Source organism: Canis aureus, chromosome 15, assembly GCF_053574225.1.
Source record: "Canis aureus isolate CA01 chromosome 15, VMU_Caureus_v.1.0, whole genome shotgun sequence".
Lineage (NCBI taxonomy): Eukaryota > Metazoa > Chordata > Mammalia > Carnivora > Canidae > Canis > Canis aureus.
Window position 1 is genome coordinate 1539609 of NC_135625.1, and position 23591 is coordinate 1563199.

Consider the following 23591-nt stretch of genomic DNA (forward strand, 5'->3'; position numbering starts at 1 on the left):
TTCAAACACTGAAGTGCAGGCCAAAGATCTGGATTCTAGGTCAACATTTGTACAACAAGTCACTTTAACTTTCACGTGCTTCAGTTCCAGATACTTGAAAACGAGTAAATTGAACTGGATGATTCCTAAGTGCCTTCCAGGCTTTATAAGTTGTAGTTTATGAAGAAAGAACACAATCCTATGGCCTGCCTGGTTATCAGAATAGTTAACGTGTTGAAAACTGTGGGTTTGTTCGAGGAAGATGGCATTTTGGAAGCATCTTATGATTTGAGAATGCGATCACGTAGGCCGCGTAGCTCCCAGAAGAAATCTGAAGGCAGATATTCTAATCCCCCCTCCCCCCCCGCCAAGTGTGCTGTGTGATTCTAACACGCCCGCCCGCGGTGTCGCTGCTCCTTGGCCTTGCTCAAAGGAGAGACCCAAGCATCTGCGCCACTCGGATCCCTCGACCAAACCTCACATGCTCCCGGAGGACCTGGTGTCTGGTGCTCTGTTTCTGGGTCACTTAGTTCAGCCTTAGACAGTCCTGCTAAGGGAGGAGATGGGAGCAGGAGAGAGTCACACGGATCAGAAAAACACCCTGCAGACCCTGTCTTCTGCCTTTCAGCCATTCCTGGAAAGAGCAAGGCCTTTCCCCTCAGAGCTCGCCCCTGAGCCGGAAGATGCCCGGGCAGACGGCGGGTTGTGGCTCCTCCAGAGTCTCCCCCTGTGCCCTCAGTGCCCTCTGTTTTGAGAGCATCTCCCACCTGGGCCCTACTTTGTGACTCAGGTTCTAGAGGTCCTGATTCTGGAAACGTCTACCAGTGTGCCCCCCGGCCCCCGCCCCGGTCCCCCGTCCAGCTTGGGGTCTCATCATGGTTAACTGCTTTTGGCACTCTGTCCCCAGGGTGAGGGACACACGGCCCTCAGGGCTGTTCTCTGAGCAAAGAGTCTATGACCTTGACAGAGTAACAGGACATGGAAAGAAAATGAGAATCGCTTCTTCTTTAGAAAGAGAAAGTCCTCTTCTTTTACAGAGCAGAATCACCATTCCTAATGAAAGAAGCTACTGGATATTTGTGTTTGTCTTATATTTAAGAAGAATTTCTGGAGCTAGAACATAAATAATGCAAGCTAAGCATCTGATTAACTTCTTATGGCTAAAAATATATAGTTAGTGTGATAAATATCCATTATTGTCTCAGAGAGCAGTACCAGAAAACCTAATATCTATGAAAAAAGAGGAAAAAAGGAAGCCAATATGAGGCTCCATTCATAAATCATAATTAGCTTTCAAAGACCAATATATTTTATTATGAATATAAATCCCGATAAGACAAAACTATGAAAATTTCATGACTCCAAAGCCTTCAATTAAAATTAAAATGCCTTATTTGAAAATTTGATTCTTATGCATATGACAGATAAAAATAGCAAAAAAAGTATGAAATATTGAAATCAACTTTAACGAGCCCTAGATTTAAATGACCCAAAGAACATGAAATATGTAGCAGATGGCTCAAAGAATGAGTTTTTAATCTAAATTTTAAAAAGGGGGTTTTAGTAAATTGATTTTTTAATTAATGCAACTGTCAAGAAAAATTCTTTTGACTCTGAATCGAATAACATATTTTTTACTTCAAAATGCAATACAAGGAAATATTAGCATAACTCTACCCGGCATCTAGTGAATGTCCAACCATCCCCTGAATTCAGGCTATAAAGCTAAATCAAGCCTAGTGTAAATGTCAGAAATGTTTGCATGGCCAGTGGAAAGTTTAATTTGTACTTTTATAAACCCACATTCAATTTTTCCTTACCTTTTACCCATCGCCACCGCTTCAGTAATTCTCAATATGTGATTAAATTAAGAACAATAAATTTAATTCAAGTTTGGGGATGAAAAAGCACGTTTCTTACCCTGACAGAGTGGGGCAAGAGAATCCCATTGGTACATGCCGCCTGGGCTCCGTCTACACGTTGCGTTGCTGGAGCCAATCATTCGATATCCAGGCTTGCAAAAGTAATGCACTTTACTTCCGACTGCTCCGGTGGTCCTATTTAAAATACCACCATTCTTCGGGGTGTGGGTCAAGCTGCAGTAAGGAGCTATGGGTACGAAGACATACAGACACGAATCAATAAACAGAGACTGTCGCAGGTCCCTCGGTCAGAGTGATATAAACAGTGTTTAAATTGTGTTAAACAGTGTTTAATTGTGTGAAATCAGCACCAATATGTAAACCTGTTCTAAAAAGCATCCCCAAAGACCGAAGGCTGGCAAGGATCTGGAGCAAGGGGCACTCTCGCTCATTGCTGGTCAGAATGCAAAATGGTGCAGCCACGTTGGAAGGCAGTGGCCGTTTCTTATAAAACTAAACATGCTCCCACCCTACGATCCAGCAGTCACACTCCTTGGTATTTGCTCAAAGGCCTTAAAAATGTCCACAAGGGAGGAAATAAAAAACAAACAAAAACCCTGCACATGCACAGCGGCTCCATTCATAATTGCTCCAGCGTGGCAGCAATCAAGATGCCCTCCAGTAGGTGAAGGAGAAATAAACAAAGGTCCACCCAGAAGGTGGAATATTCTTCAGCATCAAAAAGAAATGAGCCCTCAAGCCATGAAAAGAAATGGTGGAACCTTAAATGCGTGTTACTAAGTGAAAGTAGTTGTTCTGAAAAGGCTACAGACTGTATGATTCCAACCATATGGCATTCTGGAAAAGGCAAAACAATACAGATGCTAAAAATATCAGTGGTTGCCCAGGGTCAAAGGGGACAAGCAGGTGGAGCACAGGGGGTACTTGGGGCAGGGGCACTGCTCCGTGATACCATAATGATGGATACGTGTCATCACACATTTGTGCAAACCACAGAATGTACAACCCCAATGACCCTGATGTAAGCCACAGGTGCTGGGTGATGATGGCATGTCCACGTAGGTTCACCGATTATAACAAATGCGCCACGTGGTGGAGATGCTAGTAGTAGGGGAGGCTGTGCATGGGGTGGGGCAGGGGGCACAGGAGAAATCTCTGTATCTTTTCCTCACTTTTCTTGTGAACTTAAAACTACTCTGAAAAAATAAAGTAAAAACAAAAACAATAACAAAAACAAAACCCAACAAACCCATAAAGCATCCCAAGACTCTGGAGCCAAGGTCTAATCTCTTATTTTGAAGTTTATTCATTTTTAAGATTTAATTTTATTTTATTTTATTTTTTGACAGAGAGAGAGAGCACAAGCGGGGGGGCGGGCGAGGAGAAGGGGAAGAGGAGAAGCAGACACCCTGCTGAGCAGGGCGCTGACATGGGGCTGGGTCCCAGGACCCCGGGATCATGACCTGAGTCAATGGCAGATGCTTCACCAACTGAGCCACCCGGGTGCCTCTTGAAGGTTAAATTACACACAATTGTTACTCGATGTGAAGGCAGATCCCAACTTTCCGACTAAAATATTATAAGAGAATACATGGAAGCGTCAGAGTGAACTCCTTCACTCAGCCCCGTAAGGCTTACCCACCTAAATAAGCGGATCGACCACCAGAATAAGAAATGGTGGAGGTACAGCTCTGGGGACTTATTTGAAACAAAACAATTCTGAATACTGAAAAAGGAAAGTATTATTAAAATGGAGAAAATAGAAGATTATAACATTTTGTGATTAAAGCCATTAACTTTTTCCTTCCGCTGTTGCTAAGTGGGTCTGTGAATTGCACAGTGATGTAAGATGTGTAGCTTCTTTTCAACATACGGGTCTTGAATAAGATCTGAAGAAAAAGCATCACTCCAGGTCAATAAAAATCGCACAATAGCTTTAATCATTGTCTCTGTAGGAACTTTTTAAAATTGAAGATGGGCATTTGTTAAAAATAACACAGTCCTACGTACACAGCACACAACGCTCCGATGGCTAAAGGCTCTGCGTGTTATTTGCACATTTAGAGAAAGAAACACATTTTATTCTTACAGTCTCATTGCAGCAAACAGTCCTACGAACTCCTTTTAGATGAATTAAAACAATAAAGGAAGTTGTGAAGTACTAGAAATGTGTGTTTCCTTTTGGAAGAGGAGTTTTAAGTGTGCTGCTTCCCCATGGGGGTCAGTATACAAAGAGCACATGTACAGGTCTAAATGCTTGATGTTGAACTTCTCCTTAGAAATAAGTTCAGAAGAAACGTTTTGAAGGTTCCATATCATAGCATTGCCCAGAAGCAAAGTCTATGTGTGTGGCCTTGGCTGTCAACCATGCTTCTGCGAGGAGCATCCTCAGAGAATATTCTCAGCTGGGTGATCTTCTGAAACACCGCTGCAATTCTTTTTTAAAGGACTGATTTTTATTAAGTTAAAATTCACTATCATGAAGAGAAATCTCACAGAGGAAGACACAGACATGGCCAACATGCACATGAGAAAATGCTCCGCATCACTTGCCATCAGGGAAATACAAATCCAAACCACCATGAGATCCCACCTCACCCCAGTGAGAATGGGGAACATTAACAAGGTAGGAAACCACAAATGTTGGAGAGGATGCAGAGAAAGGGGAACCCTCCTGCACTGTTGAGAATGTGACCTGGTGCAGCCACTCTGGAAAACTGTGTGGAGGTTCCTCAAAGAGCTAAAAATAGACCTGCCCTACGACCCAGCAATTGCACTGCTGGGGATTTACCCCAAAGATACAGATGCAGTGAAACGCCGGGACACCTGCACCCCAATGTTTCTAGCAGCAACGTCCGCAATAGCCAAACTGTGGAAGGAGCCTCGGTGTCCATCGAAAGATGATGGATAAAGAAGATGTGGTCTATGTATACAGTGGGATATTCCTCAGCCATTAGAAACGACAGATACCCACCATTTGCTTCAACGTGGATGGACCTGGAGGGTATGATGCTGAGTGAAGTAAGTCAATCACAGAAGGACAAACAGTGTATGTTCTCATTCATTTGGGGAATATAAATAATAGTGAAAGGGAATATAAGGGAAGGGAGAAGAAATGTGTGGGAAATATCAGAAAGGGAGACAGAACATAAAGACTGCTAACTCTGGGAAATGAACTGGGGGTGATGGAAGGGGAGGAGGGCGGGGGGTGGGGGTGAGTGGGTGATGGGCACTGAGGGGGACACTTGATGGGATGAGCACTGGGTGTTATTCTGTATGTTGGTAAATTGAACACCAATAAAAATTATTTTATTAAAATATAAATAAATAAAATAAAATAAAATAAAATAAAATAAATCTTAAAAAAAAATTCACTATCATTACGAGAAACTTCCAATTCACTGCCCCATCAGCTGTGCCGTCTTCTATGTCCTTGTTCTAGACCAGTACACAGGATCTAATGTACATAGATATATTGACCGGTTTAATTAATATAAGTAACACTGGCAGAGAATAATTAAAATATATGGGGAGAGGACAAATGTTCATAGGAAATATACATATGTAAACCCATATTAATTTTCTATGTGTTGGGGCACCTGGGTGGCTCAGCGGTTGAGAGTCGGCCTAGGGCTCCGGGTGTGATCCCAGGGTTCTGGGATCGAGTCCCACACCGGGCTCCCTGCAGGGAGCCTGCTTCTCCCTCTGCCTGTGTCTTTGTGTCTCCCTGTGTCTCTCATGAATCAATAAAATCTTAAAAAAAATGTATGTGTCTATACATATATGTATACATATATGTAGCCTACAAATAGAGGCATTCAGATAATCAATAAAAAGACATACTATTTATTAATAGTAAGAGGTTATCACTTATAAATCTAATAGCAATACAAATATCTCTTCCTGTTTGTTTCCTTAGCATTTAAACCTACTTTCAAATCAGTATATATTAGTTAATCTTTTAGAGGAAATGGTTTTGTTTACCCTATGTCAACTCAAAGTTTTATGATTTTAGTAATGATTTTTAGAATATTGGTCAACAAATGATTTCTTTTACCTGCTACAGTTTGGAGATTCCTCATTCAGAATAATTTCACATGATGTTATTTCTATGGGAGTTAATTACTCATCTTTGGAAATTAGGTTTATATTATAAATCTCTCTCAATTTTTTTTATTTACTGCAGATCTCTTGTATTAAAAATGTTTTTATGCTAAATCTAAACCCCACTTACTTACCTGTATATCGAATCTTGAATCCTTTTTTACTGGTTGCATGATCAGTGGACCAGCGGAGATATAACTGATTACTCCTGCTCGTAAAATTGGATTGTTCAGTGTGGTTCCCGCTTAAGACCACTAGCAGAGGACTCTGACCAGAAGAACCTAAACAAAACAGAAAAACAAACAAAAAGTTCAAATATGAGCTAGCACCTATGAAATGCAGACCACGGTTAGCTTTTTATTAAGTTTAGGAGTCTAAATGCACATTACTTACTTATTTCAAAGGAAACAGACTTCCAAATGAATAAAACAAAAAATATATTCCCTAATTAAAAAAAATAAACAATCAAAAAATAATAACCAATCAAAATAATCTCTCATTGTTAACACACACTAAGTAGATCCCATGAACCTTACCTGTAAAATAGGAGCTATTAAAATAAATGAGATTTATTTATCATCATTAGTATGGACAATCTTGTAAGCATATGGGGAATTACAGACTTTCATGTGATACTGGTAGAAGGATAAATTAGTAAAATAACTGTGGAGAGCAATTCTGTAATGTCCAATAAAACTGAGGGTCCATGATATTTCTATAAACTTCAGCACATGTGCGCTAGTGTTATTTTTATAGCCAAAAGTTTCCTCCAGCATTGTCTCAGCATAGCAAAACCTAGATCCTAAGTAGCATTTTGACATCTTAGAAAATAATTACAAGTGCCATGAAAAGGAATTCTATGCACATTTAAAATTAATGAGCTAGATAAACACTTACTGGCATAGGCGATTCTTAAAACAGCATATTGATGACTGAAGAAATCTAACTGCAGTTAAATATGATAGCGATTGTGTAAAAATTCAAAGGTGTGCCATATATAAATTATGTGTATGTGTGCGTAGGTAGGACATGGTATAACTGGAGATGCACAGTTACATGATAGACAGACAGATGGACAGAGGTAGAGAAGGAACCATAGAACATGTACAAGCGTGACCCACCACCCTGTCCCCTTCAGTACTATTTCCTTCTAGGAGAGGCGCACATGGTATAGGATATAAGTGGAGTCCCTGAATTTCTCTGTGCTCCCTGCCTCTTAAAAAACAAAACAAAACAAAACAAAACAAAACAAACAAAAAAACAAAAACAAAAAAAACAGAGCCCATGGTAAATTTGACAAAAACCCTAAAATTCATTACATCAAGTAATGAGTCCACATCGGTATTTTTAAATTTTTTCACCTTTTGGTACATTTGAAATTTTTTAAAATTCAAGTCACAAAGTCAAAATCTAAAATATAGTTAATAGAAGCAAGTGCAGCATACAGTCAGCTAACATGACTCTTGGCTCCATGACTCGATGTCACTTCCTGGGAGGAATTGCTTTCCTGAGTACAGAAGCTGCATTTGCACTTCCTGGGCGTCGGCTACAACAGCCTCTGCTGGAGAACTCAGCGCCACCTCCTAGTCTGACATCTGGGTGGCTTTTCTACATCATGCAGGTCAGTCCCAGGGAGCACATTATGGGTGGGAGAATGTGGTCCTCACTGCCAGATGTTATCAGGGTATGAGACTAGCTTCGAGAGTTATATGTAGGATTTTTATTCATGCAAAGGAACCAGGAAACCACAACTTCACTTTTTGTGTAACCCCCAATGAGAGTGGTTAAAATTATTTAAAAATAAGAAAAAATGCCTGTTCTGGCCAGAATTGTTGTCCTGCAAATGCATATGTTACAGGTCAGTATCTCAGAGTGTGACTATACCTGGAGGTGAGGTCTTTAAAGAGGTCATTAAAGTCAGCTGAGGACCCTGGAATGAACCCTAATCTAGTAGAACTGGAGATCCTGCACAGAGAAGAGATCAGGACACGGACACACACCAAGGGGCGGAGGGGACATGAGGACAGACGGTACCCACACGCCAGGGAGAGGGGCCTTGGAGAAACCAGCCCCGCCCACACTTGCATCCTGGACTTCCTGTCTCCAGGACTGGGAGGAAACACGTTTCTGTTGCCTCAGCCCCTCCTTGTTGTCACTTTGGGATGGCAACCCTAGTCAACAAATTAAAAAAACTAGTACATTGGGGATGAACCAGGCAATGTTGAGTTTCACCGGAGCAAAGTAGGATCAGATAAGATGCTACTTCCCAGTTTCCTGGAAGATGTCCCATACAAGGACGACCATATTTTATGATTAAAGAAGACTAATGTGTTTTGTGTGCTGGTTTTCCGTTGTGTCTAAAGAGATACTATCTATTCTAAAATAAAATACCAGTCGGAAATTAACCTGCATTTATGAAGTTTTACGGTATCACTTCTCGTGACAGTACTCAAGAGGAGAGCTTCAGGTGTTCTTAATCCAGCAACTAATTCTTCATCACTCTCCATCTGTTCTCTTTGCATAACATGTAAACAGCTTCGGTAAGGACTCGAAGGACTTTGAAAATACACATCCAGCTCAGCACGTGTACAATACAGAGCCACTGCGGAGCCTCTGCCCCCAGCATGGACACTATTAAGCATTTTACAAGTGAACGCCACAATCTTTATGTCGACACCTTTCTCAGTTGAGTTCTATTATGATTTTATGTATTTATGTATGTATGTATGTATGTATGTATGTATTTATTTATTTATTTATTTATTTAAATTGAGGAATATCCACTTCTGGAGCTTCAGACAGAAATGTACCCCTGGGATAATAAAGTCTAAAATCAGTATTTTCAACGCGTCTTTTTTTTTTTTTTTTTTTTTTTCCGACTCATTAGCTGAGTTGGAACCACTATCTTACGGAACAGAGAGAGGTGAGATAAACATGACACTCGATGCAAGAAAAATGCTAACACTTGATAAAATATTCATATAAAACTCTGCCCTTTAATTTTATAGACAAATCTTTGAGACTAGAACAAAGCTAACCATGGATCTCTGGTAATTTTAACAGCATCTGCTTTGATATTTCTCTCTGTTATCTGCTTTGTGGTTTGTAATGGGTGTGACCCACCCATATTTTTGGGGGATCAAACAAGCACTTAGGAAAAAATACTGGTAATGACTGCTCCTGCAATTGGAAGCAGAAAAAACACTGTTAGCTAAATTCCAATTCAACTATGGTCACACAAGGGAACGTGGACAGATTTAAAGTAATTATGTAAATATATTTCATTACATACAGCATGGATAGGAATATGCATACACACACGCACATTCCCACAAGCAGGCTCCTCACCTACTTTATTCTTATATGTCACCTAATTGACCTCAGAATTGAGTTTATCTGGTTTCTCATTGACGTAAGAATTCCATTTTTGTGCTTGGCTAATAAATTACGTCTTTCCATCCTAAAGACCACAGAAGAGGTCTTCCGTAGCCCATGCTTGTTTAACATACACTTGAAAAAAACACTCTGAAAATGAAAATACTGCTGTTTCTACATATGTAAGCGTGAATTTATTTCCAATTTACTAGCTCATGATCTTAGGAAATACATAAACTGATTCATGCGGTGTCTACCCATATGAACAACTTGACTATTAGGATTCTTCAAGGAAGTAGAGGGCATAGACACACACACAGAATCAATTACAGTAATTTTTTTTCTGAGCTGATTGTTATTTTACTGAACTCGGTGATGAGTCCATCAAAACATGCAAAAGCCTAGTTATTATGTACGGCCATAATTGTATCTTGGTCTAATTTTCTGGGCTATGATAATGCTTCTATACAAAGAAAAATATTACCATCATCTCCATTTCAAATTGATAATTCAACCACATGCTACTTTTAAGAATGTCATTGTTATATAAATAAATTCATTAGAAATGTGTAAAAATGTGTAAGACTAGAGTTGAAAACAGTATTAACATTGGGTAAGTGCATTGTACTTTTTTAAAAAAAATCATTTTTTTTTAAATCAGACATTAAAGAATTCTGTAGCATTTATCATTTAGAAATCTCTGGGAGCCAATATTTTTATATAGTTCTAGCAAAATAATTGTTTAAATTGCTTAAAGTACCTTTAGCTCTCTTAAGTTTCCTAAAATATCTTCTAAATCAATAGAATACTTAGAGAGAAAGGAAGAGCTGGATGAGGTCATCTATTGTAAATCCCCACATGAAAGAATTAAATAATGCTTCAAGTAAATTCAGGACATTTTCAGAGTGCATCACTAGTATATTAATCGCTTAAAAGTCGAAACATTAACAAAAGTATGTTCATGTTCCACAGACTCTTGAGATGGCACAAGTGCAGGAATCATTATCTGTTTGGGGGAGATAAAATTTAACTCAAGAGTATGTGAAAATCCTTGTGTAACAAAAACGTCATGATGGTGTTTTTATCACACTAGGTAAAGGTCATTGGTAGGTTAAAAAAGAATAAAAAAAGAAGAAGAAACTTACCATCAAATACTTCCAGTGCGTCAAATTGCTTTTCACTTTGGAATGTATCCACAAAGATGGTGATGTTATAGTTTGGTTCCACTCTAATACTCCACGAGCATGTCTGGGAGTTAAAATAGTTGCCTGGGTAACCTGGACTGAGGATGACTCCAGAAGACTCTGTCCGGACTTCATTTGCAGGGCATTGTGCTAATGAGGAAAATACCGGTAAAAGTTTTCCTTAACAAAATGAATCCAATTTCAATAGGAGAGTTTCTATTCCTGTTTCTATTCCTATTTTTAAGCCAACGATGGTGGTCGGGGACCAATCCTAATGAGCTATGACCAAATTTAATACAGGACACAAACAGAGCAGGAGAACAACAGTCAATAATAACGAGTAACATTTTAATACCATCTTATGATTTAAACAAGAATTATATACACACACGTGTGTGTGTGTGTGTGTGTGTGTGTGTGTATAATACATATGTCAATATAAGGGTCATTAGGTAGATACAAAGACACATAGATAGATCCCATTTACCTCTAAGGAAATGTAGGGTCAAAGAGATTAGGTCACTGACACAAGTGTGGGGTAGCCAAGTGTGATAAAGGTGCCAAATTGAAAAGAAACGTGGAACCTGAAAGTTTCCTCTATCTGGAAAAAGGTGGTGAAGCAACACAATTGCTTCACCCGCTGATGACCCTCTGCGTGTGAAGGGGGGACGTGCTGAGAGAGGAGTGATTACCATGTGCCTTTCACTGTAGGAACTTTCTATGACTTTATTGCCCACACACCTTGACTTGGGGCAGGTGCATTACGGATTTGATCCTAGGATCTCATGTTTTCCCAATTCAGCTACCAAGTAAGACTTCACCTTCTCAATGCAATATTACAAAAACATTGTGCAACTACATACAGTAATAGATAAACTCTATTTATTTTTTGCCTTTGATTATGCTTTTAATTATATTTAGGATAGTTATTTTTGAACACTGGATGTTTAAAAATTGTTCAGGACCGTGATAAGAGATGAGTCAGAGACCTGGGCTGAAAGCCATATTGGATCTCTGGGTTGTTACAAGGTCAAGTAAGAGTAGTGATTTCTAAAGGATCAGCATCTGCCTTTGGCTCAGGGCGTGACCCTGGGGTCCCGGGATTGAGTCCCACATCCGGCTTCCTGCAGGGAGCCTGCTTCTCCCTCTGCCTGTGTCTCTGCCTTTCTCTGTGTCTCTCATGAATAAATACATAAATAAAATCTTTTAAAAAAAGACAGTGAGTGGGCACACTGACATACTTTTTCCCTCCTGCTTTCCTATTTTCTTTACTTAAGGCTTTCAAAATAAAACTGATCCACATAGGTATGAACACACAAAGGAAAATCACCAGTCTCCTAATTAGTAATTTATTTCATTGATAATTTATCTTCCAGAAACAGTTTATTTATACAACTATCAAGAAAAAAATATATAATATATTGATAATGATTCAAAGGTAAACACAGATATAGCAAAACTATTTATAAAATTTTAAAGTTAAATGATCAGCTTTTCCTTCATGAAAAGGAGCTTTTGTTAGAGGAAATTGTGTCTTATTGGTTGAATTATCTCCTTTTAACTAATTACATTAAATTTACATTTATTAAATGCAACTAGTTAAATAACTTTATATTGATTAATTAAATTTATATTCTTACTACATATATTTTGATATAATTTCCCAAACAGATGGGAAAAATTTATGCAATACATTTTAATTTAAGTAACTGTCTTATTAAAAGGCAATTTTGCCTTTTTTTTCTTTCATTTATCTTGGTGTTCTTATTCAGATGTACCTTAAAATTTAGAAAATGTTTATGCATAAGATCACCAAAGATGAATCATTTCAGAGTCCTTTTAATAAAGAAGTATTTTAGGTAGATTTTTAAGAATACTTACAATGTTAATTAAAGGTAAGTTATATATAAAAAATAATAATTCAAGACAGTCAGACTAAAGCAATTTAGTTTAGAAAGTAATTTCCTCTGTGATGGTGCTAAGGTCACCCTGTAAAATATACTATGCCCTTTTAGAAATGAACATTTTGGCATTTTCTAAGAGAACACAATAAAAAAAAAAATAGATTTTCTATCTGGAGGCATTCGTGAGGGCGTGGGGTTGGAGAATCTCCACGGACCTGCTTTGACTTCGCAGTCAGAGTCAGAGCGTTCCTCTGCTCCGATGAGACCGGAGAGCAATAAAGCTACTTGTCGGGTCATAATTAGATAGACACATGTAAATGCTTTCCTTCGGGCTGAAGCAGTACAGGGGCCAAAGGTGGTTCAAGGCCTGGGGTGGTCTGACCCCGCACGTGCTTCCTCCTGAATAAAGGTGTCGCTGCCCCTGCACAGTTCATCCTGCTGTTATTACACATGGGAAGCCTTTAGCCCAAACAGCCTCTTTCTGATTTCATCACCACCACTATAGTTATTAGGCAACACTGGAACTCGGTGTCATCCAGAAACAGGAAACTGTCCGCTAAGTGGCTGGAAGCCACCTGGAGAGCGGACAGGGTTTGAGAGCTGTGAGTGGTGATAAATCACAAGCACAATCTTAAGCACAGTTATTTTTATTCCCTCCATTTTCCTCAATATGCTGCTTCTGATGCTTAGAGAAGATTCAATGAAAATATGTGACGTTCTTTGTTTCCTTTTGCTTATAACACTTAATATTTTTTCCAGACCTATGCATTGTTTTAAAATGCACTTGGGTATGTCTCCCTGGGAGCGAGCGTGTTTTTGATTCCTTTGTTTCTCTTGCTCCTTCCTAGGTGCCTACTCCTTCCTGTCCCTTCCTGTAAACCTGTTGCCAGGAGCAACGCCCACCCACAGTGGGAAACGTTCAGAGACTGTGGGCTTTCCATGGGCCCAGCCCGGCTGTGCGTTTCTCCATCAGGACTCACAGTGTAAACACACCCCATCTCCGCGGGGGACACTGGCTACCTCCCACTATGGGGAGCATCTGTGTGAGGTTCCCATCAGGCACCTCGGAAGGAAAGGGCCTCTCTGAGACATTCACCTGAGTTCTGAATCACCACACCTCTGCATGAGTTATTCCCTTAGCTTATTTTTGAAGAAACATTAAATGTGAGGCTTAAAAATTATTCAATGCAGCTTGCAGGGCTTCGGCAGAAGCAGTGCAGTCAAACATTAGTTCATATTAATAATTAAAATGAATTCTTATAAGCATCCATAGGTCCCGGAGAATTGGGAAAGAGAACTCTATGAACAAGTGGGAAAGCCGTCACCTGAAGCCCTTGAGGTGGGTATTATGGTCACGCCTGAGCTTTCCATGAAATGCTCATTATCTGAAGGGCACTGGTTGTCTCCAGTGTTCACTGACAACATATGTTTCCATGTTTTAGGTTGAATATTTTAAAAACCACTGATGGATCTGCACTGTCCACAGGCTGAAGCTACCTGATACTGGAGACCTTTTTACTTTTTAAGATGTATTTATTTGAGAGCGAGGGAGGGAGCTTGAGAGAGCATGAGCAGAGTATGGGGAGGGGCAGGGGAGAGAGAATCTTAGGCAGACTCGCCACTGAGCACAGACCCCACGTAGGGCTCAATCCCAAGACCTGAAATCATGACCTGAGATGAAATCAAGAGTCAGATGATTAATCAATGGAGCCTTCCAGGTGCCCCTGAAGACCTTTAAAAGCTGGCCCACTTTTTAGGTTTCCATCCACTTAATGCGTCTTCCCCAAACACACCCTAAGAGCAGAGTGGTAGGAGTCGTCTCGTCTTTCCTGGACACTCCACATGCCCTTTCTTGTCACAGAACTTTGTCACTGCTTCTCTTTACTTTTTGAAGTGCTCCTCTTTCCTTAACACGAGGAAAGTCACTTCTGGGACATTCTTCTAGCATAAAATATACTTGGCCTCTGTCCCGTGTTCCTGGCAGAGGTTCTAAAACATTTGGAATCTCCTGCATATTGAAAGTATTTTTGTCCTGAGGAGCCCCTTCAAATTACACCTGAGTTTAGCTAATAAAGTGACTCGGAGTGGGGCCCTTGGTAGCCCCACTCAGGATGGGGCTGGTCACCAGAAAGCCCCAGTGATGGAAATTCCTGCTCCACTCACAGACCTCTGGTGAAGCAGTGGGTTCGAGAGGGAGAGGGGGTGAGATTAGCTCAATGAACATTCTTATAGCCCAATTCCAGGGCGCAGAAGCTCCAGTGCTGAGACCCCTTCCAGGCCCTGAACCCTGCACCTCTTCATCTGACTGCTCATTAGTAACCTTCATATAATAAAGGATACAGAATACAATTCTAACCACCAAGGATATAACTGGTAAATGTAAGTCAATGTTCCCGTAGGTTATGTGAGCCATTATTACGTAGGATAAAACCCAAAGAAGCGATTGTGAGGACTTCTTATCTATAGCAGGTCAGTCAGGAGCACAGGTGACAACCTGGATTTGTGACTGGCCTCTCGAAGGGGGAGCTGTCTTTTAGGACTGAGCCCTTAACCTGTGGGGACCGGACACTGTGTCCACATAGAGAGTGTCAGAATTGATTTCAACCATAGGGCACTCAGCCAGTGTTCAGAGAGGAGGAGAGAATCACTTGGTGGTGCTGGAAAATATTCCAGACCCTCACTCTGTGTTTTCTAAGATGAGCATCCAACGAGGTATTATTTATCTGCATAGGATGCTAACTTTCAAGGAACGATTTGCTCCCACTCTTCCTAAGGAACAATCAATCACCCTAAGAGTGGTCATCATTTTCAAAGAAGACCTTAGTAGGACTCATAACTCACACAATTTCCCACCAATAATTTATTGGGGGATTGTACACTCCTTCCCCTTGAGCCCTACCGAATAATAGAAAGACTGTCATTAAATGCTTATGTGATAAGAGACATCCGAGCCCCCATTTCCTTTTTTAAAATAATGTATTTAGGGAATGACAGCTAAGATAACTCTCGGTTTGTTTTAAGCATATTTACTCGTGAATTGAAAGAGAAGCAAACTGCGTTATCCTTTGTAGTAATTGCTCCGCGTACAGTAGGACGTGGGAGCCTCTGGCCTGAGGACAGAGAATGTGTCTTGTTAGCTGAGTCTTCCTTGAACCATGTGTGAGGCCGAGTGATTTAGAGAACGGTGCTCAGGTTGTGCTGATTTACTCTGTTCCTGGACTGTCGTGAATTAATTTCATTTAAATAAAAATGAGGTTAACCTTAGGATAGCCAACATAATAAAGTATTTTTCTCCTTTCTGGAGTAGCATGTTAAATAAATACGTAAGCCTTTCCCCACTCAGCAGCTAAGGCCTCCTTGCTTGAAGTCATCGATGCGGAGAAACATAAAGACTGTTGGTTGAAATTAAATGTGCCCTAAATGTGTGAAGGTTTACCCCCATTAATTTGTATCTAAAATGGAAAAGGATGAACATTTCATAACCCCTCGCACCTTGAGAAAAAAAAAAAAAATCCACCGTAGGTGGGTGTTGCTGATGTAACATGGTCCCAACGCACTGATTTTTCTAAGAAAGTAATGACTCAGTCTCCTGACTCAGCACCACGTGCGGTGCCCCAAGTTGAAGTGAGGGAGGGTAGAGGCAGAGTGTCCGTGACCCCGCAACTACGTGGGTCCTGAGCGGGTAAAGCAGACAGCGAGCCAAAGAGGGCGCGCTCCCGAGAGGACCGTCTTTGCCCGCACCCACCGGCTCTCCCCAGGGGTATGATTTGAAAGCAGTTTTTCTTAGAATTAGCCTGAGTTATTATGGTTATTTAAAACTACTTCTTTCCTGATTTCCTTCAGATGTTGAAAATTGTCTCCCTCCCCCTGGATGACTAGGGTTCCCTCTCATTCAAAATGAGCAAGCACAAAGGAAGCGCACATTCTAAAAGAATCAATCCCCGGGTGCCAGCACTTGTAAAATCAATACTAGTGCAATACAAAGAAAGTTGCCTCTTACCAGGGCAGATAATTAACATTACAAAACATTAGGATAATTCATTTAATAGTCTCTGCATCTTTACCAAAATCCCATAAATAAGGCAAATTAACCATCCTTCTTACAGACGGAGCCCAAGGGATTAATGATTTACCTGTGGTCACTTGCTGGGAATCTAGAGTCACTGGGTCTTCTATGCCTAAATTTTGAGCCCTTTTAGGGGCTTCGTTATCCCTAATGAATGATAATATTTAAATTCCTTGAAAGCGCAAAGGTCCCATTCTTTAAATGAATTGAATGTTTATTGTGATTTTGAAGTCACAAAATAAAAACTATTCTAATTTGTAAGACTTTTTGATTGGCCAAACCATGACACATGTGACTTACATAGAGCCATTTTAGCTTATTTATATTTTTTCCTACCAATACTACTTGAGAGTGGAGCATTTCAAATATTTTTAAGTGATCTAATTATACTCCAATCAGTGGACTCAATAGATTCAAATCTTGCGCTATTTTATGATTTCTGTTATTCCAATGCTCTATTTATTTTAAAGATAACTGAATATATGGAATGTGTGTATCTTCTTGTATGCAACATATGTGCATTTCAATGTTTATGAATTTTACAGGAAATATAGTAAACTAGATAATTTTATGCATATTAAAATATTTAGAGGGAATCATAGTGATACCTGTGATTTGCCTTGAAGTGCTTCAAAAGTAACAATTAATGGATGGATAGAAAGATAACAGACACATGACTAAGGATGTCTATAGTTCATTAACGGTGGAACCTATGTAGTAGGTAGTCAGATTTTTATTTCTAGATTATTTCAACTTTGCCTTATGTTTGAAAATTTTCTGACAAACTTGGGGAAAGAAAAAAACAAGACCTTTTCTATGATATGCTTTTGATTCGTCTTTTAGAGATAGCTAAAAGAGAAAGGTAATTAGATAGTTGTGTTCGCAGGTAGTTTTAGTGGCAAGGAGGTCATAACACAGTGACTGAGGCCGGAGCCATCCAAGAAAGGCCTTGACCCACAAGAGCCATCCGGTTTCCCCTGCTGAACGAGTCCGTGTGCAGAACCAGGTGGCGCGTACCTTCACAGGTGGGGAGGGAGCCTTCAAACTGCAGCTGGGCGCTGAGCTTGCAGGTCAGCGTGTCTGTCCCAGACAACGTGAACCCGGGGTGGCACTGGTACTTCACAAAATCCCCTGCAAGAGTCAAACCCAACACGCCTGGGAATTAGTATGTTTCCATGACACACACAGCGTGTGAACCTTTTAAACATATAGATGGCAACTTAACGAATCAAGTCAGTGAACAGAGGTATTCCTCCTTAGCCTGTCCAATCAAATGGTGCCATTTTCACTTCTTCGGTTATAAAAATGCTGTCCTAATATCAGCAGAGGCTGCATGGAGGGCTTTTTCAAAGACTGGTGTGTCTACGTTTGCACCCCTTCCCACCGCAATTACGATTGAAAAAAAAAAAAAAGAAAGAAAGTGAACTGGGGTTGCTTGGGATTCAAGGATGTAGAGGAGAATGGCTTTAATGCATCCAGAGAGGGCTAACCCGTGACCTTGGCCTAATTAGCACCATGTTCCCATTAACTGAGCCATTATGAGTAGAGCAGAAATTGGATCACGTGATTTGACCAGTGGTCTGAAACATGGGGTGAGAACAGGGTGTTGGATTCGTAGCCGAGACAGAGAAATCCTGGGTCACAGCAATTAGACCACAAGCATATGCCACGGCTGGTTTCCTAATGTGACCTGATGATTATTTAATGAAATACGCCATTAATATAGGATGATGAAGCACCATTTCTAAATATTATCATTAAATATACTCACCAATTACATCCCAGTTTCAATGAAAGGTCAAAGTTAGACTCATCATTATCTAAGCTACAAATGATGAAGCCCTTCTAGGGCATGAACATACTTTTCTAACTGAACACAAATAACTAAATCTGTCACTGGAAACTTTATTTAGAAGAAAAAACACAAACTAGCGAATGCAGGTGGGGACATGTTCCAAAGGACAAAAGCAAGACTCAAATGGCCAAAAGGAGGTGAGGGAAGAAAAACACATTTATTTGATACATGACCTGTACGTCGGACTCCCCAGCAATGCTCTGGGATATTTCCGACAAATACTCATCTACTCATCTGAGTAACTACTGCGGTGAGGGGTGGGTGTGTTAAAAAAAAAAAAGAAAAAAGATGGGGCGAGCTGGTGATATTGTAACAAAGAACTCATTACCTATTTCAAAATCCTCATCCTCAGTAAGCATTTCTGCCTGTGGAACTGCCGGGGGAGGTTGGCATTTCTTGAGCTGAAATGCTAAATGGTTTATGGGAAAAACAAAAACAAAAAAACCGCAATTACATTTGCTGAATAAACAAAATTATAACAAACAAACAAAAAAAAAACAGAAAAGAAAGCACCCCTCTCCTGTTGTTTCAATGCCCCGGTGTGCTGCAGGATCTACGTCTGCTTTGGGACGTTCTCTAGCTACCAGGACTATCTCACGTCGAAGCACACATGAAGCCGAAGGGGCTTGACCTCGTTTCGAGATTCTGGAAGGGAAACGGTTCCCCCACGGCCTGATGCCAGGTCCATGCTGGCATTCGATGGGCCTCCCACCCCTCATGCTGAGGGCACCCACGGGGGTGGGCCCCCCAAGATGGAAGGGACTGCTGGTCTTTTCTCCAAATGAGTGATTTTCAAAATCAGGTAGGCTCGAGCAGGGGTCCAGGGAACGTGGAAGCTCGGCCGGGCCGGAGGTCACATCCACACCGCCGGCCGCGAAGCCCGAGGGAGCGCGCCCGCTTAGCGCGTGGGGTGAAAACGCACTGACCGTGGAAATTGAGGACGAAGAAGCCTCCGTTGGAGAAGTCGCTGTGGAACTTGAGCAGGACCTGGTTGGTGGAGCTGTACGCCGTCTCCAGGGCCGTGTTGCCGCTGAAGACGCCCAGCTGAGGGGAATTCTGGTCGGGCCCGTCCCTGGAAGGCAGGGCACTTTGAGGGCACAGCCCCTCCTCTTCCGCAGGAGGCTTTCTCCAGGCCCGAGCGGACACGCGGACAGCAGGTGCGCACCTGGCCCTGCGCCCCGGCCACGGGCGGGTTACCGGATGCAGCAGCCCCCCAAAGCCAGGGAGGCCTGAACACACACTCAGCGGACTGCTGTGCTTTGCACAAAGTGAGCAAAGTATGAGTGACGCGTGGACACTGCCTGGACACGTGGCAATGTCTAATGTGCCAAGGTTGGCCGGACGCTGCGGTGTCTGTCCTGCCCGTGTCGTGGCGCCCCACAGGCGGCCCTGCTCATCGCAAAGAGCCCACGGCAGCCGCCGGCCCCACAGTCGGGCCACCCCAGGCCCGGGGCCTCGCCCTGCTGCGCTTCTGAAGGGACTGTCCCCACCCGGGGCCCCTCCCGGGCTGTCCTGCTGCCCTCGGGAGGGGGAACCAGCTGCTCAGGGATAGGGGTTGCAGGCCCGTGGACGCGAGTCCCCCAGCTCACTAACAGTCCCAGAGGGTAGCAGGACGAAGCCTCCCCGGGGTAGCCTGACTCACCAGGGAAGGGACGCCTTGAGGGCAAGTGCCACTTCCCGGGGGGGGGGGGGGTGAGGCCTGCAGGTGCTGCAGCCCCCGTGGCCCGCGGGGACCCTGTGGACACAGCTGTGCCTCCACGGCTCCCGTGTGGGGAGGGACCCCACAGTCCCGGGGCAGCCGCCCTTCCTGCCCTGCCCCGCCTGGGCGTCAGTAAAGCCACCAATTTGCACCGAAGGTGGCTGAGAGTTGTCTTGGTCATGGGCTCCGGGCCACCCCCACTCAGCTTGCCCAGGTTCCCAAATGGCATCCCGAGTCCCTTTAGTACCTCAAGTCCCCTTCACCCTCCGGTGCCGTCCAGCACAAGAGACAGGCCCCCGCCTCCCACAAGGCGCTTCTCACAGAGCCGGCCCCTTCCCAAGCCTCAGGGCGGCCCGGGGCCCCTGGAACTGAGCCCGGCCTCCTCCTGGGCCTGCTCCCTGACCCCACAGGACCCACACCTCGGGTCACCCTGGTCCCTGGCTTCCCGGGTCTTCCAGCCTCCAGGACGACCCCCAGCGCCCCGCACACCCCGCGCCCCATCAGTCTGGTGCAGCCCATCCTGCTCCCCAGCCTGCCTCGAGCTCCTCACCGCCCGCACAGCCCCAGTGGGCAGCCCCAGTGCCCCCTCCACAGCACTGCATGCACCTGCCACCCAATCCCAGGGTCCCCGTGAGCTCTCACGTCCCAAAGCAGAGAGGAGAGGGCTGTTGCCACCGACGCGGAGCTGTAGCCAAGGGCCACACGGGGACCTGCCCAAGGCCGCGGGGCTCCCAGGAGCAGAACCAGAACCCAGGTCCCCAGCCCGCTTGCGCCCCACACGCCACATTTGCAGAGGCTGAGGGGCGGAGGGCTGTGCGCGATTCCCTCCTCCACATTCCTACGGGCACTGAGCTCTCATCGTGCAAGGGATCCTAACACACCTTCCTTTTGGAAAAACCACATCAAAAAACGTAAAGTGAGATTATCTTGGAATAATCTATAACCAGAGTCCTCCTGAATTTATCGACCGTGTTACAGGACATCTATGCTCTCCGTCGCCGGATGCGGTCGGTAAATCTCATTTCCGATATCCACCCAAAAAAGCGCATTTCTTAATATGTCGTGTGACACAAGAGCCCGCGGAAGGGGCGGCGGGGACCGCCTGTCCCCACGACGGATGGGCCTATGGGCAGAGGCGCTCCTACCAGACAGCGATGTAGTCGTTGACCGCCTCCGTCTGCAGCAAGGTGAAGTTGATGTAGACGCCGTGGCCAGGAGGGACCGTGATAAGCCAGACGCAGTCCTTCAGGATCGGGTACTCATCTGGAAACCCGGGCGAATAAATAGTACCGTTCTGGGACGTGACGTTATATCCGCAAGGAGCTGAGAAGGAAGCAAAGGCGGTGAAGCCCTAGCAGCCAGCTTTAGGAAGGACACGGCTATAGAACATTTCTAAGTCTCTGAAGTCCCTAAAAAAGTTTTTTTTAATCTTCAAATTTAGATTTATTAAGACATTCAGCTATGTCTGTCAGTCTACATCCAAATTTGCTACTAAAAATAAAATAGTCACATCCCCCATTAGGAATATCGAGTCTGAAAAACACTTTTTTTTGAGCCAAGCCTATTGTATAAATAAACGACTAGTTTCTTTTCATATCAAAATTCCCACAAAATATTACATTCCCCCCTCCCCAGTTCTACCTGTTGCCATGATGAATGTAAAACTTTAAATGTGACACGTCCTTGTCAAAGAAAAGGTGCAAAGTCTATTAACAGCTTTAAAAGTGGGATTTGCAGAGTGTGATCATACACGTATGTACCCATTCCCTAAGTGCAGAGATTGCCATGATTTAACACTGTTTTGATTCAGTTGCAAGAATTTAACATTACGCAGGATAAAAAAATACACTTAGGGCCTTTATCAGTGCCCCAAAGCCCTTCCCGCTTTGGTCTCCTACCCTAATGTGGACAAAATCTTCCTTATAAGAAATAATTGTGAATTATTTCTCGGTAACTACTTGGTCAAAGTAACGCCCCCAACGTCTTAAATTCTTAGAAGAATCACACTTCTAAACTAAGCTATCTAAGTTCCACTTAATGCGTTCTCCAAACACCTCGGGATAAAGTCATTCCCATATAATTAAGAAAAAAAAAAAAGGCCCTCACTTAATCACTCCGTTATTTTCTGCGACTGAGCTGATAATCCATTGCGCTATGTGATACGAGGGATTACGGGGAAATTACCCATAAGTATATAATGGGAACTTTTTTTGTTGTTTTTGTTTTAGGCGAGATTTCCAAGACCCATTTCAACAGCCTAAAAGAGCGGCATCCACTGGAGTCCACTTGCCTAAGACAAAAATATTATCAATCCCTGGCAGGCGTCTGCCTGCAGAAATAAGCCAGGCCAGGTGAGTGGAGTTTTACTGAAGCACCTCCACGTCTCACCAGCGTCCAACGCTGCGCAGACTCACGATCCCTAACCCGCTGGTTTATTTCATTTAATGACCTGGTGTTCCCCGTTACCATGGCGATTACTCTGTCTTCTCTACAGACAAAGGAAGTTGACCCTACGTTAGCAGAACAACCGGAGCTGCAGTGTCACGTTCAGAGGGCGGGTCAACACGTCAAAGTCATAAGCGGCCGGGCTTTTTAATCAACCCAAATCCGACGGATGTGGTTTCGGACGCCAGATGCCGGAGTCTTCTGAGGCTTTCAAAGATGCGTCCCGGGGGGTGTCGGGTGTGGGTGCAGGGAACACGGCCAGAGTGCGTCATCGGAAAGAGAAACCAACGCTTCAGTGCCAAATAATGAGTGACGGCGGGCCGTGGGCAGCCCAGGGACCGGGCGATGCAGGGTAAACTAGGCTGCGTCCAGCCCGAGCTTTGCATGAATCCCCTGGGAGAAGGGGCCGTGGAGAACGTCCCACAAGTTCTATGGGTGAGCCTCCATCAGTGAGGTGTGGGGCCGGCCGAACCTGGCTTGTTAACCAGCCACGCAGAGCACGGGGACACCCACGGGCCGTCGCCGTCACAGTGGGCTACCCGGCGGCCCCGGAGCTGTGAGACCTCCTCCTCCCACCCCGCTGCCACGGGGAGCAGAGCCATTTCTTCCAAACCCGACTGAGACGCGACCTCCGCCCTAAAGGCGGCTCGTCTGTCCGTCCACCGTGTGGCCGTAGCCGCCGCCAGCTGTTCTCCAGCACTAGACGGTCGGCGGCCACAGGTCACGGATGGCGTTCCCTTGCACGGCCACCCACACCCACTCTCACGAGGCCTCCATGCCTCGCTCAGTCACCCTAAAGTAGAAACCGCAAATAACCGATGAGCTGACAATGAGTAGGACGGTCGCCACCGGATAGTTTAGTCCTGGGCGTCCTGAAGCGGGCGGCCGGCCGGCCTTACGCGCACCTGAGGTCGTTCGCTGGGAACCGACTTGTAACCTGCCATCGCCCAGACTCCCTGCACTTTGACTTTCCAGGTTGGAGCTTGTAGCCGTGCGACCCCGTCGTGCACCGGGGAGCACCCTTCCCACAGTGCCAACACGCAACAGAACAAGCAAAAGGACTGAGTCCATCTCTTCGAGAGCAAAAGAAACCGCAC

At 43.6% G+C, this 23591-nt stretch overlaps 1 protein-coding gene across 2 annotated transcripts in view; it reads right to left on the reverse strand.

Moving 5' to 3' along the window:
* Nucleotides 1-23591, reverse strand: part of CSMD1 (CUB and Sushi multiple domains 1) — a 1870054-nt gene that overhangs the window by 125272 nt on the left and 1721191 nt on the right. For both annotated transcript variants that reach the window (XM_077848529.1, XM_077848528.1), the window contains exons 43-49: nucleotides 21195-21372; nucleotides 19277-19422; nucleotides 18679-18759; nucleotides 17513-17626; nucleotides 10487-10675; nucleotides 6101-6247; nucleotides 1900-2088 (exon numbers count right to left, since the gene is read on the reverse strand). In XM_077848529.1, coding sequence (XP_077704655.1) covers nucleotides 1900-2088; nucleotides 6101-6247; nucleotides 10487-10675; nucleotides 17513-17626; nucleotides 18679-18759; nucleotides 19277-19422; nucleotides 21195-21372 — 1044 coding nt within the window. The remainder of the gene's footprint in view (nucleotides 1-1899; nucleotides 2089-6100; nucleotides 6248-10486; nucleotides 10676-17512; nucleotides 17627-18678; nucleotides 18760-19276; nucleotides 19423-21194; nucleotides 21373-23591) is intronic.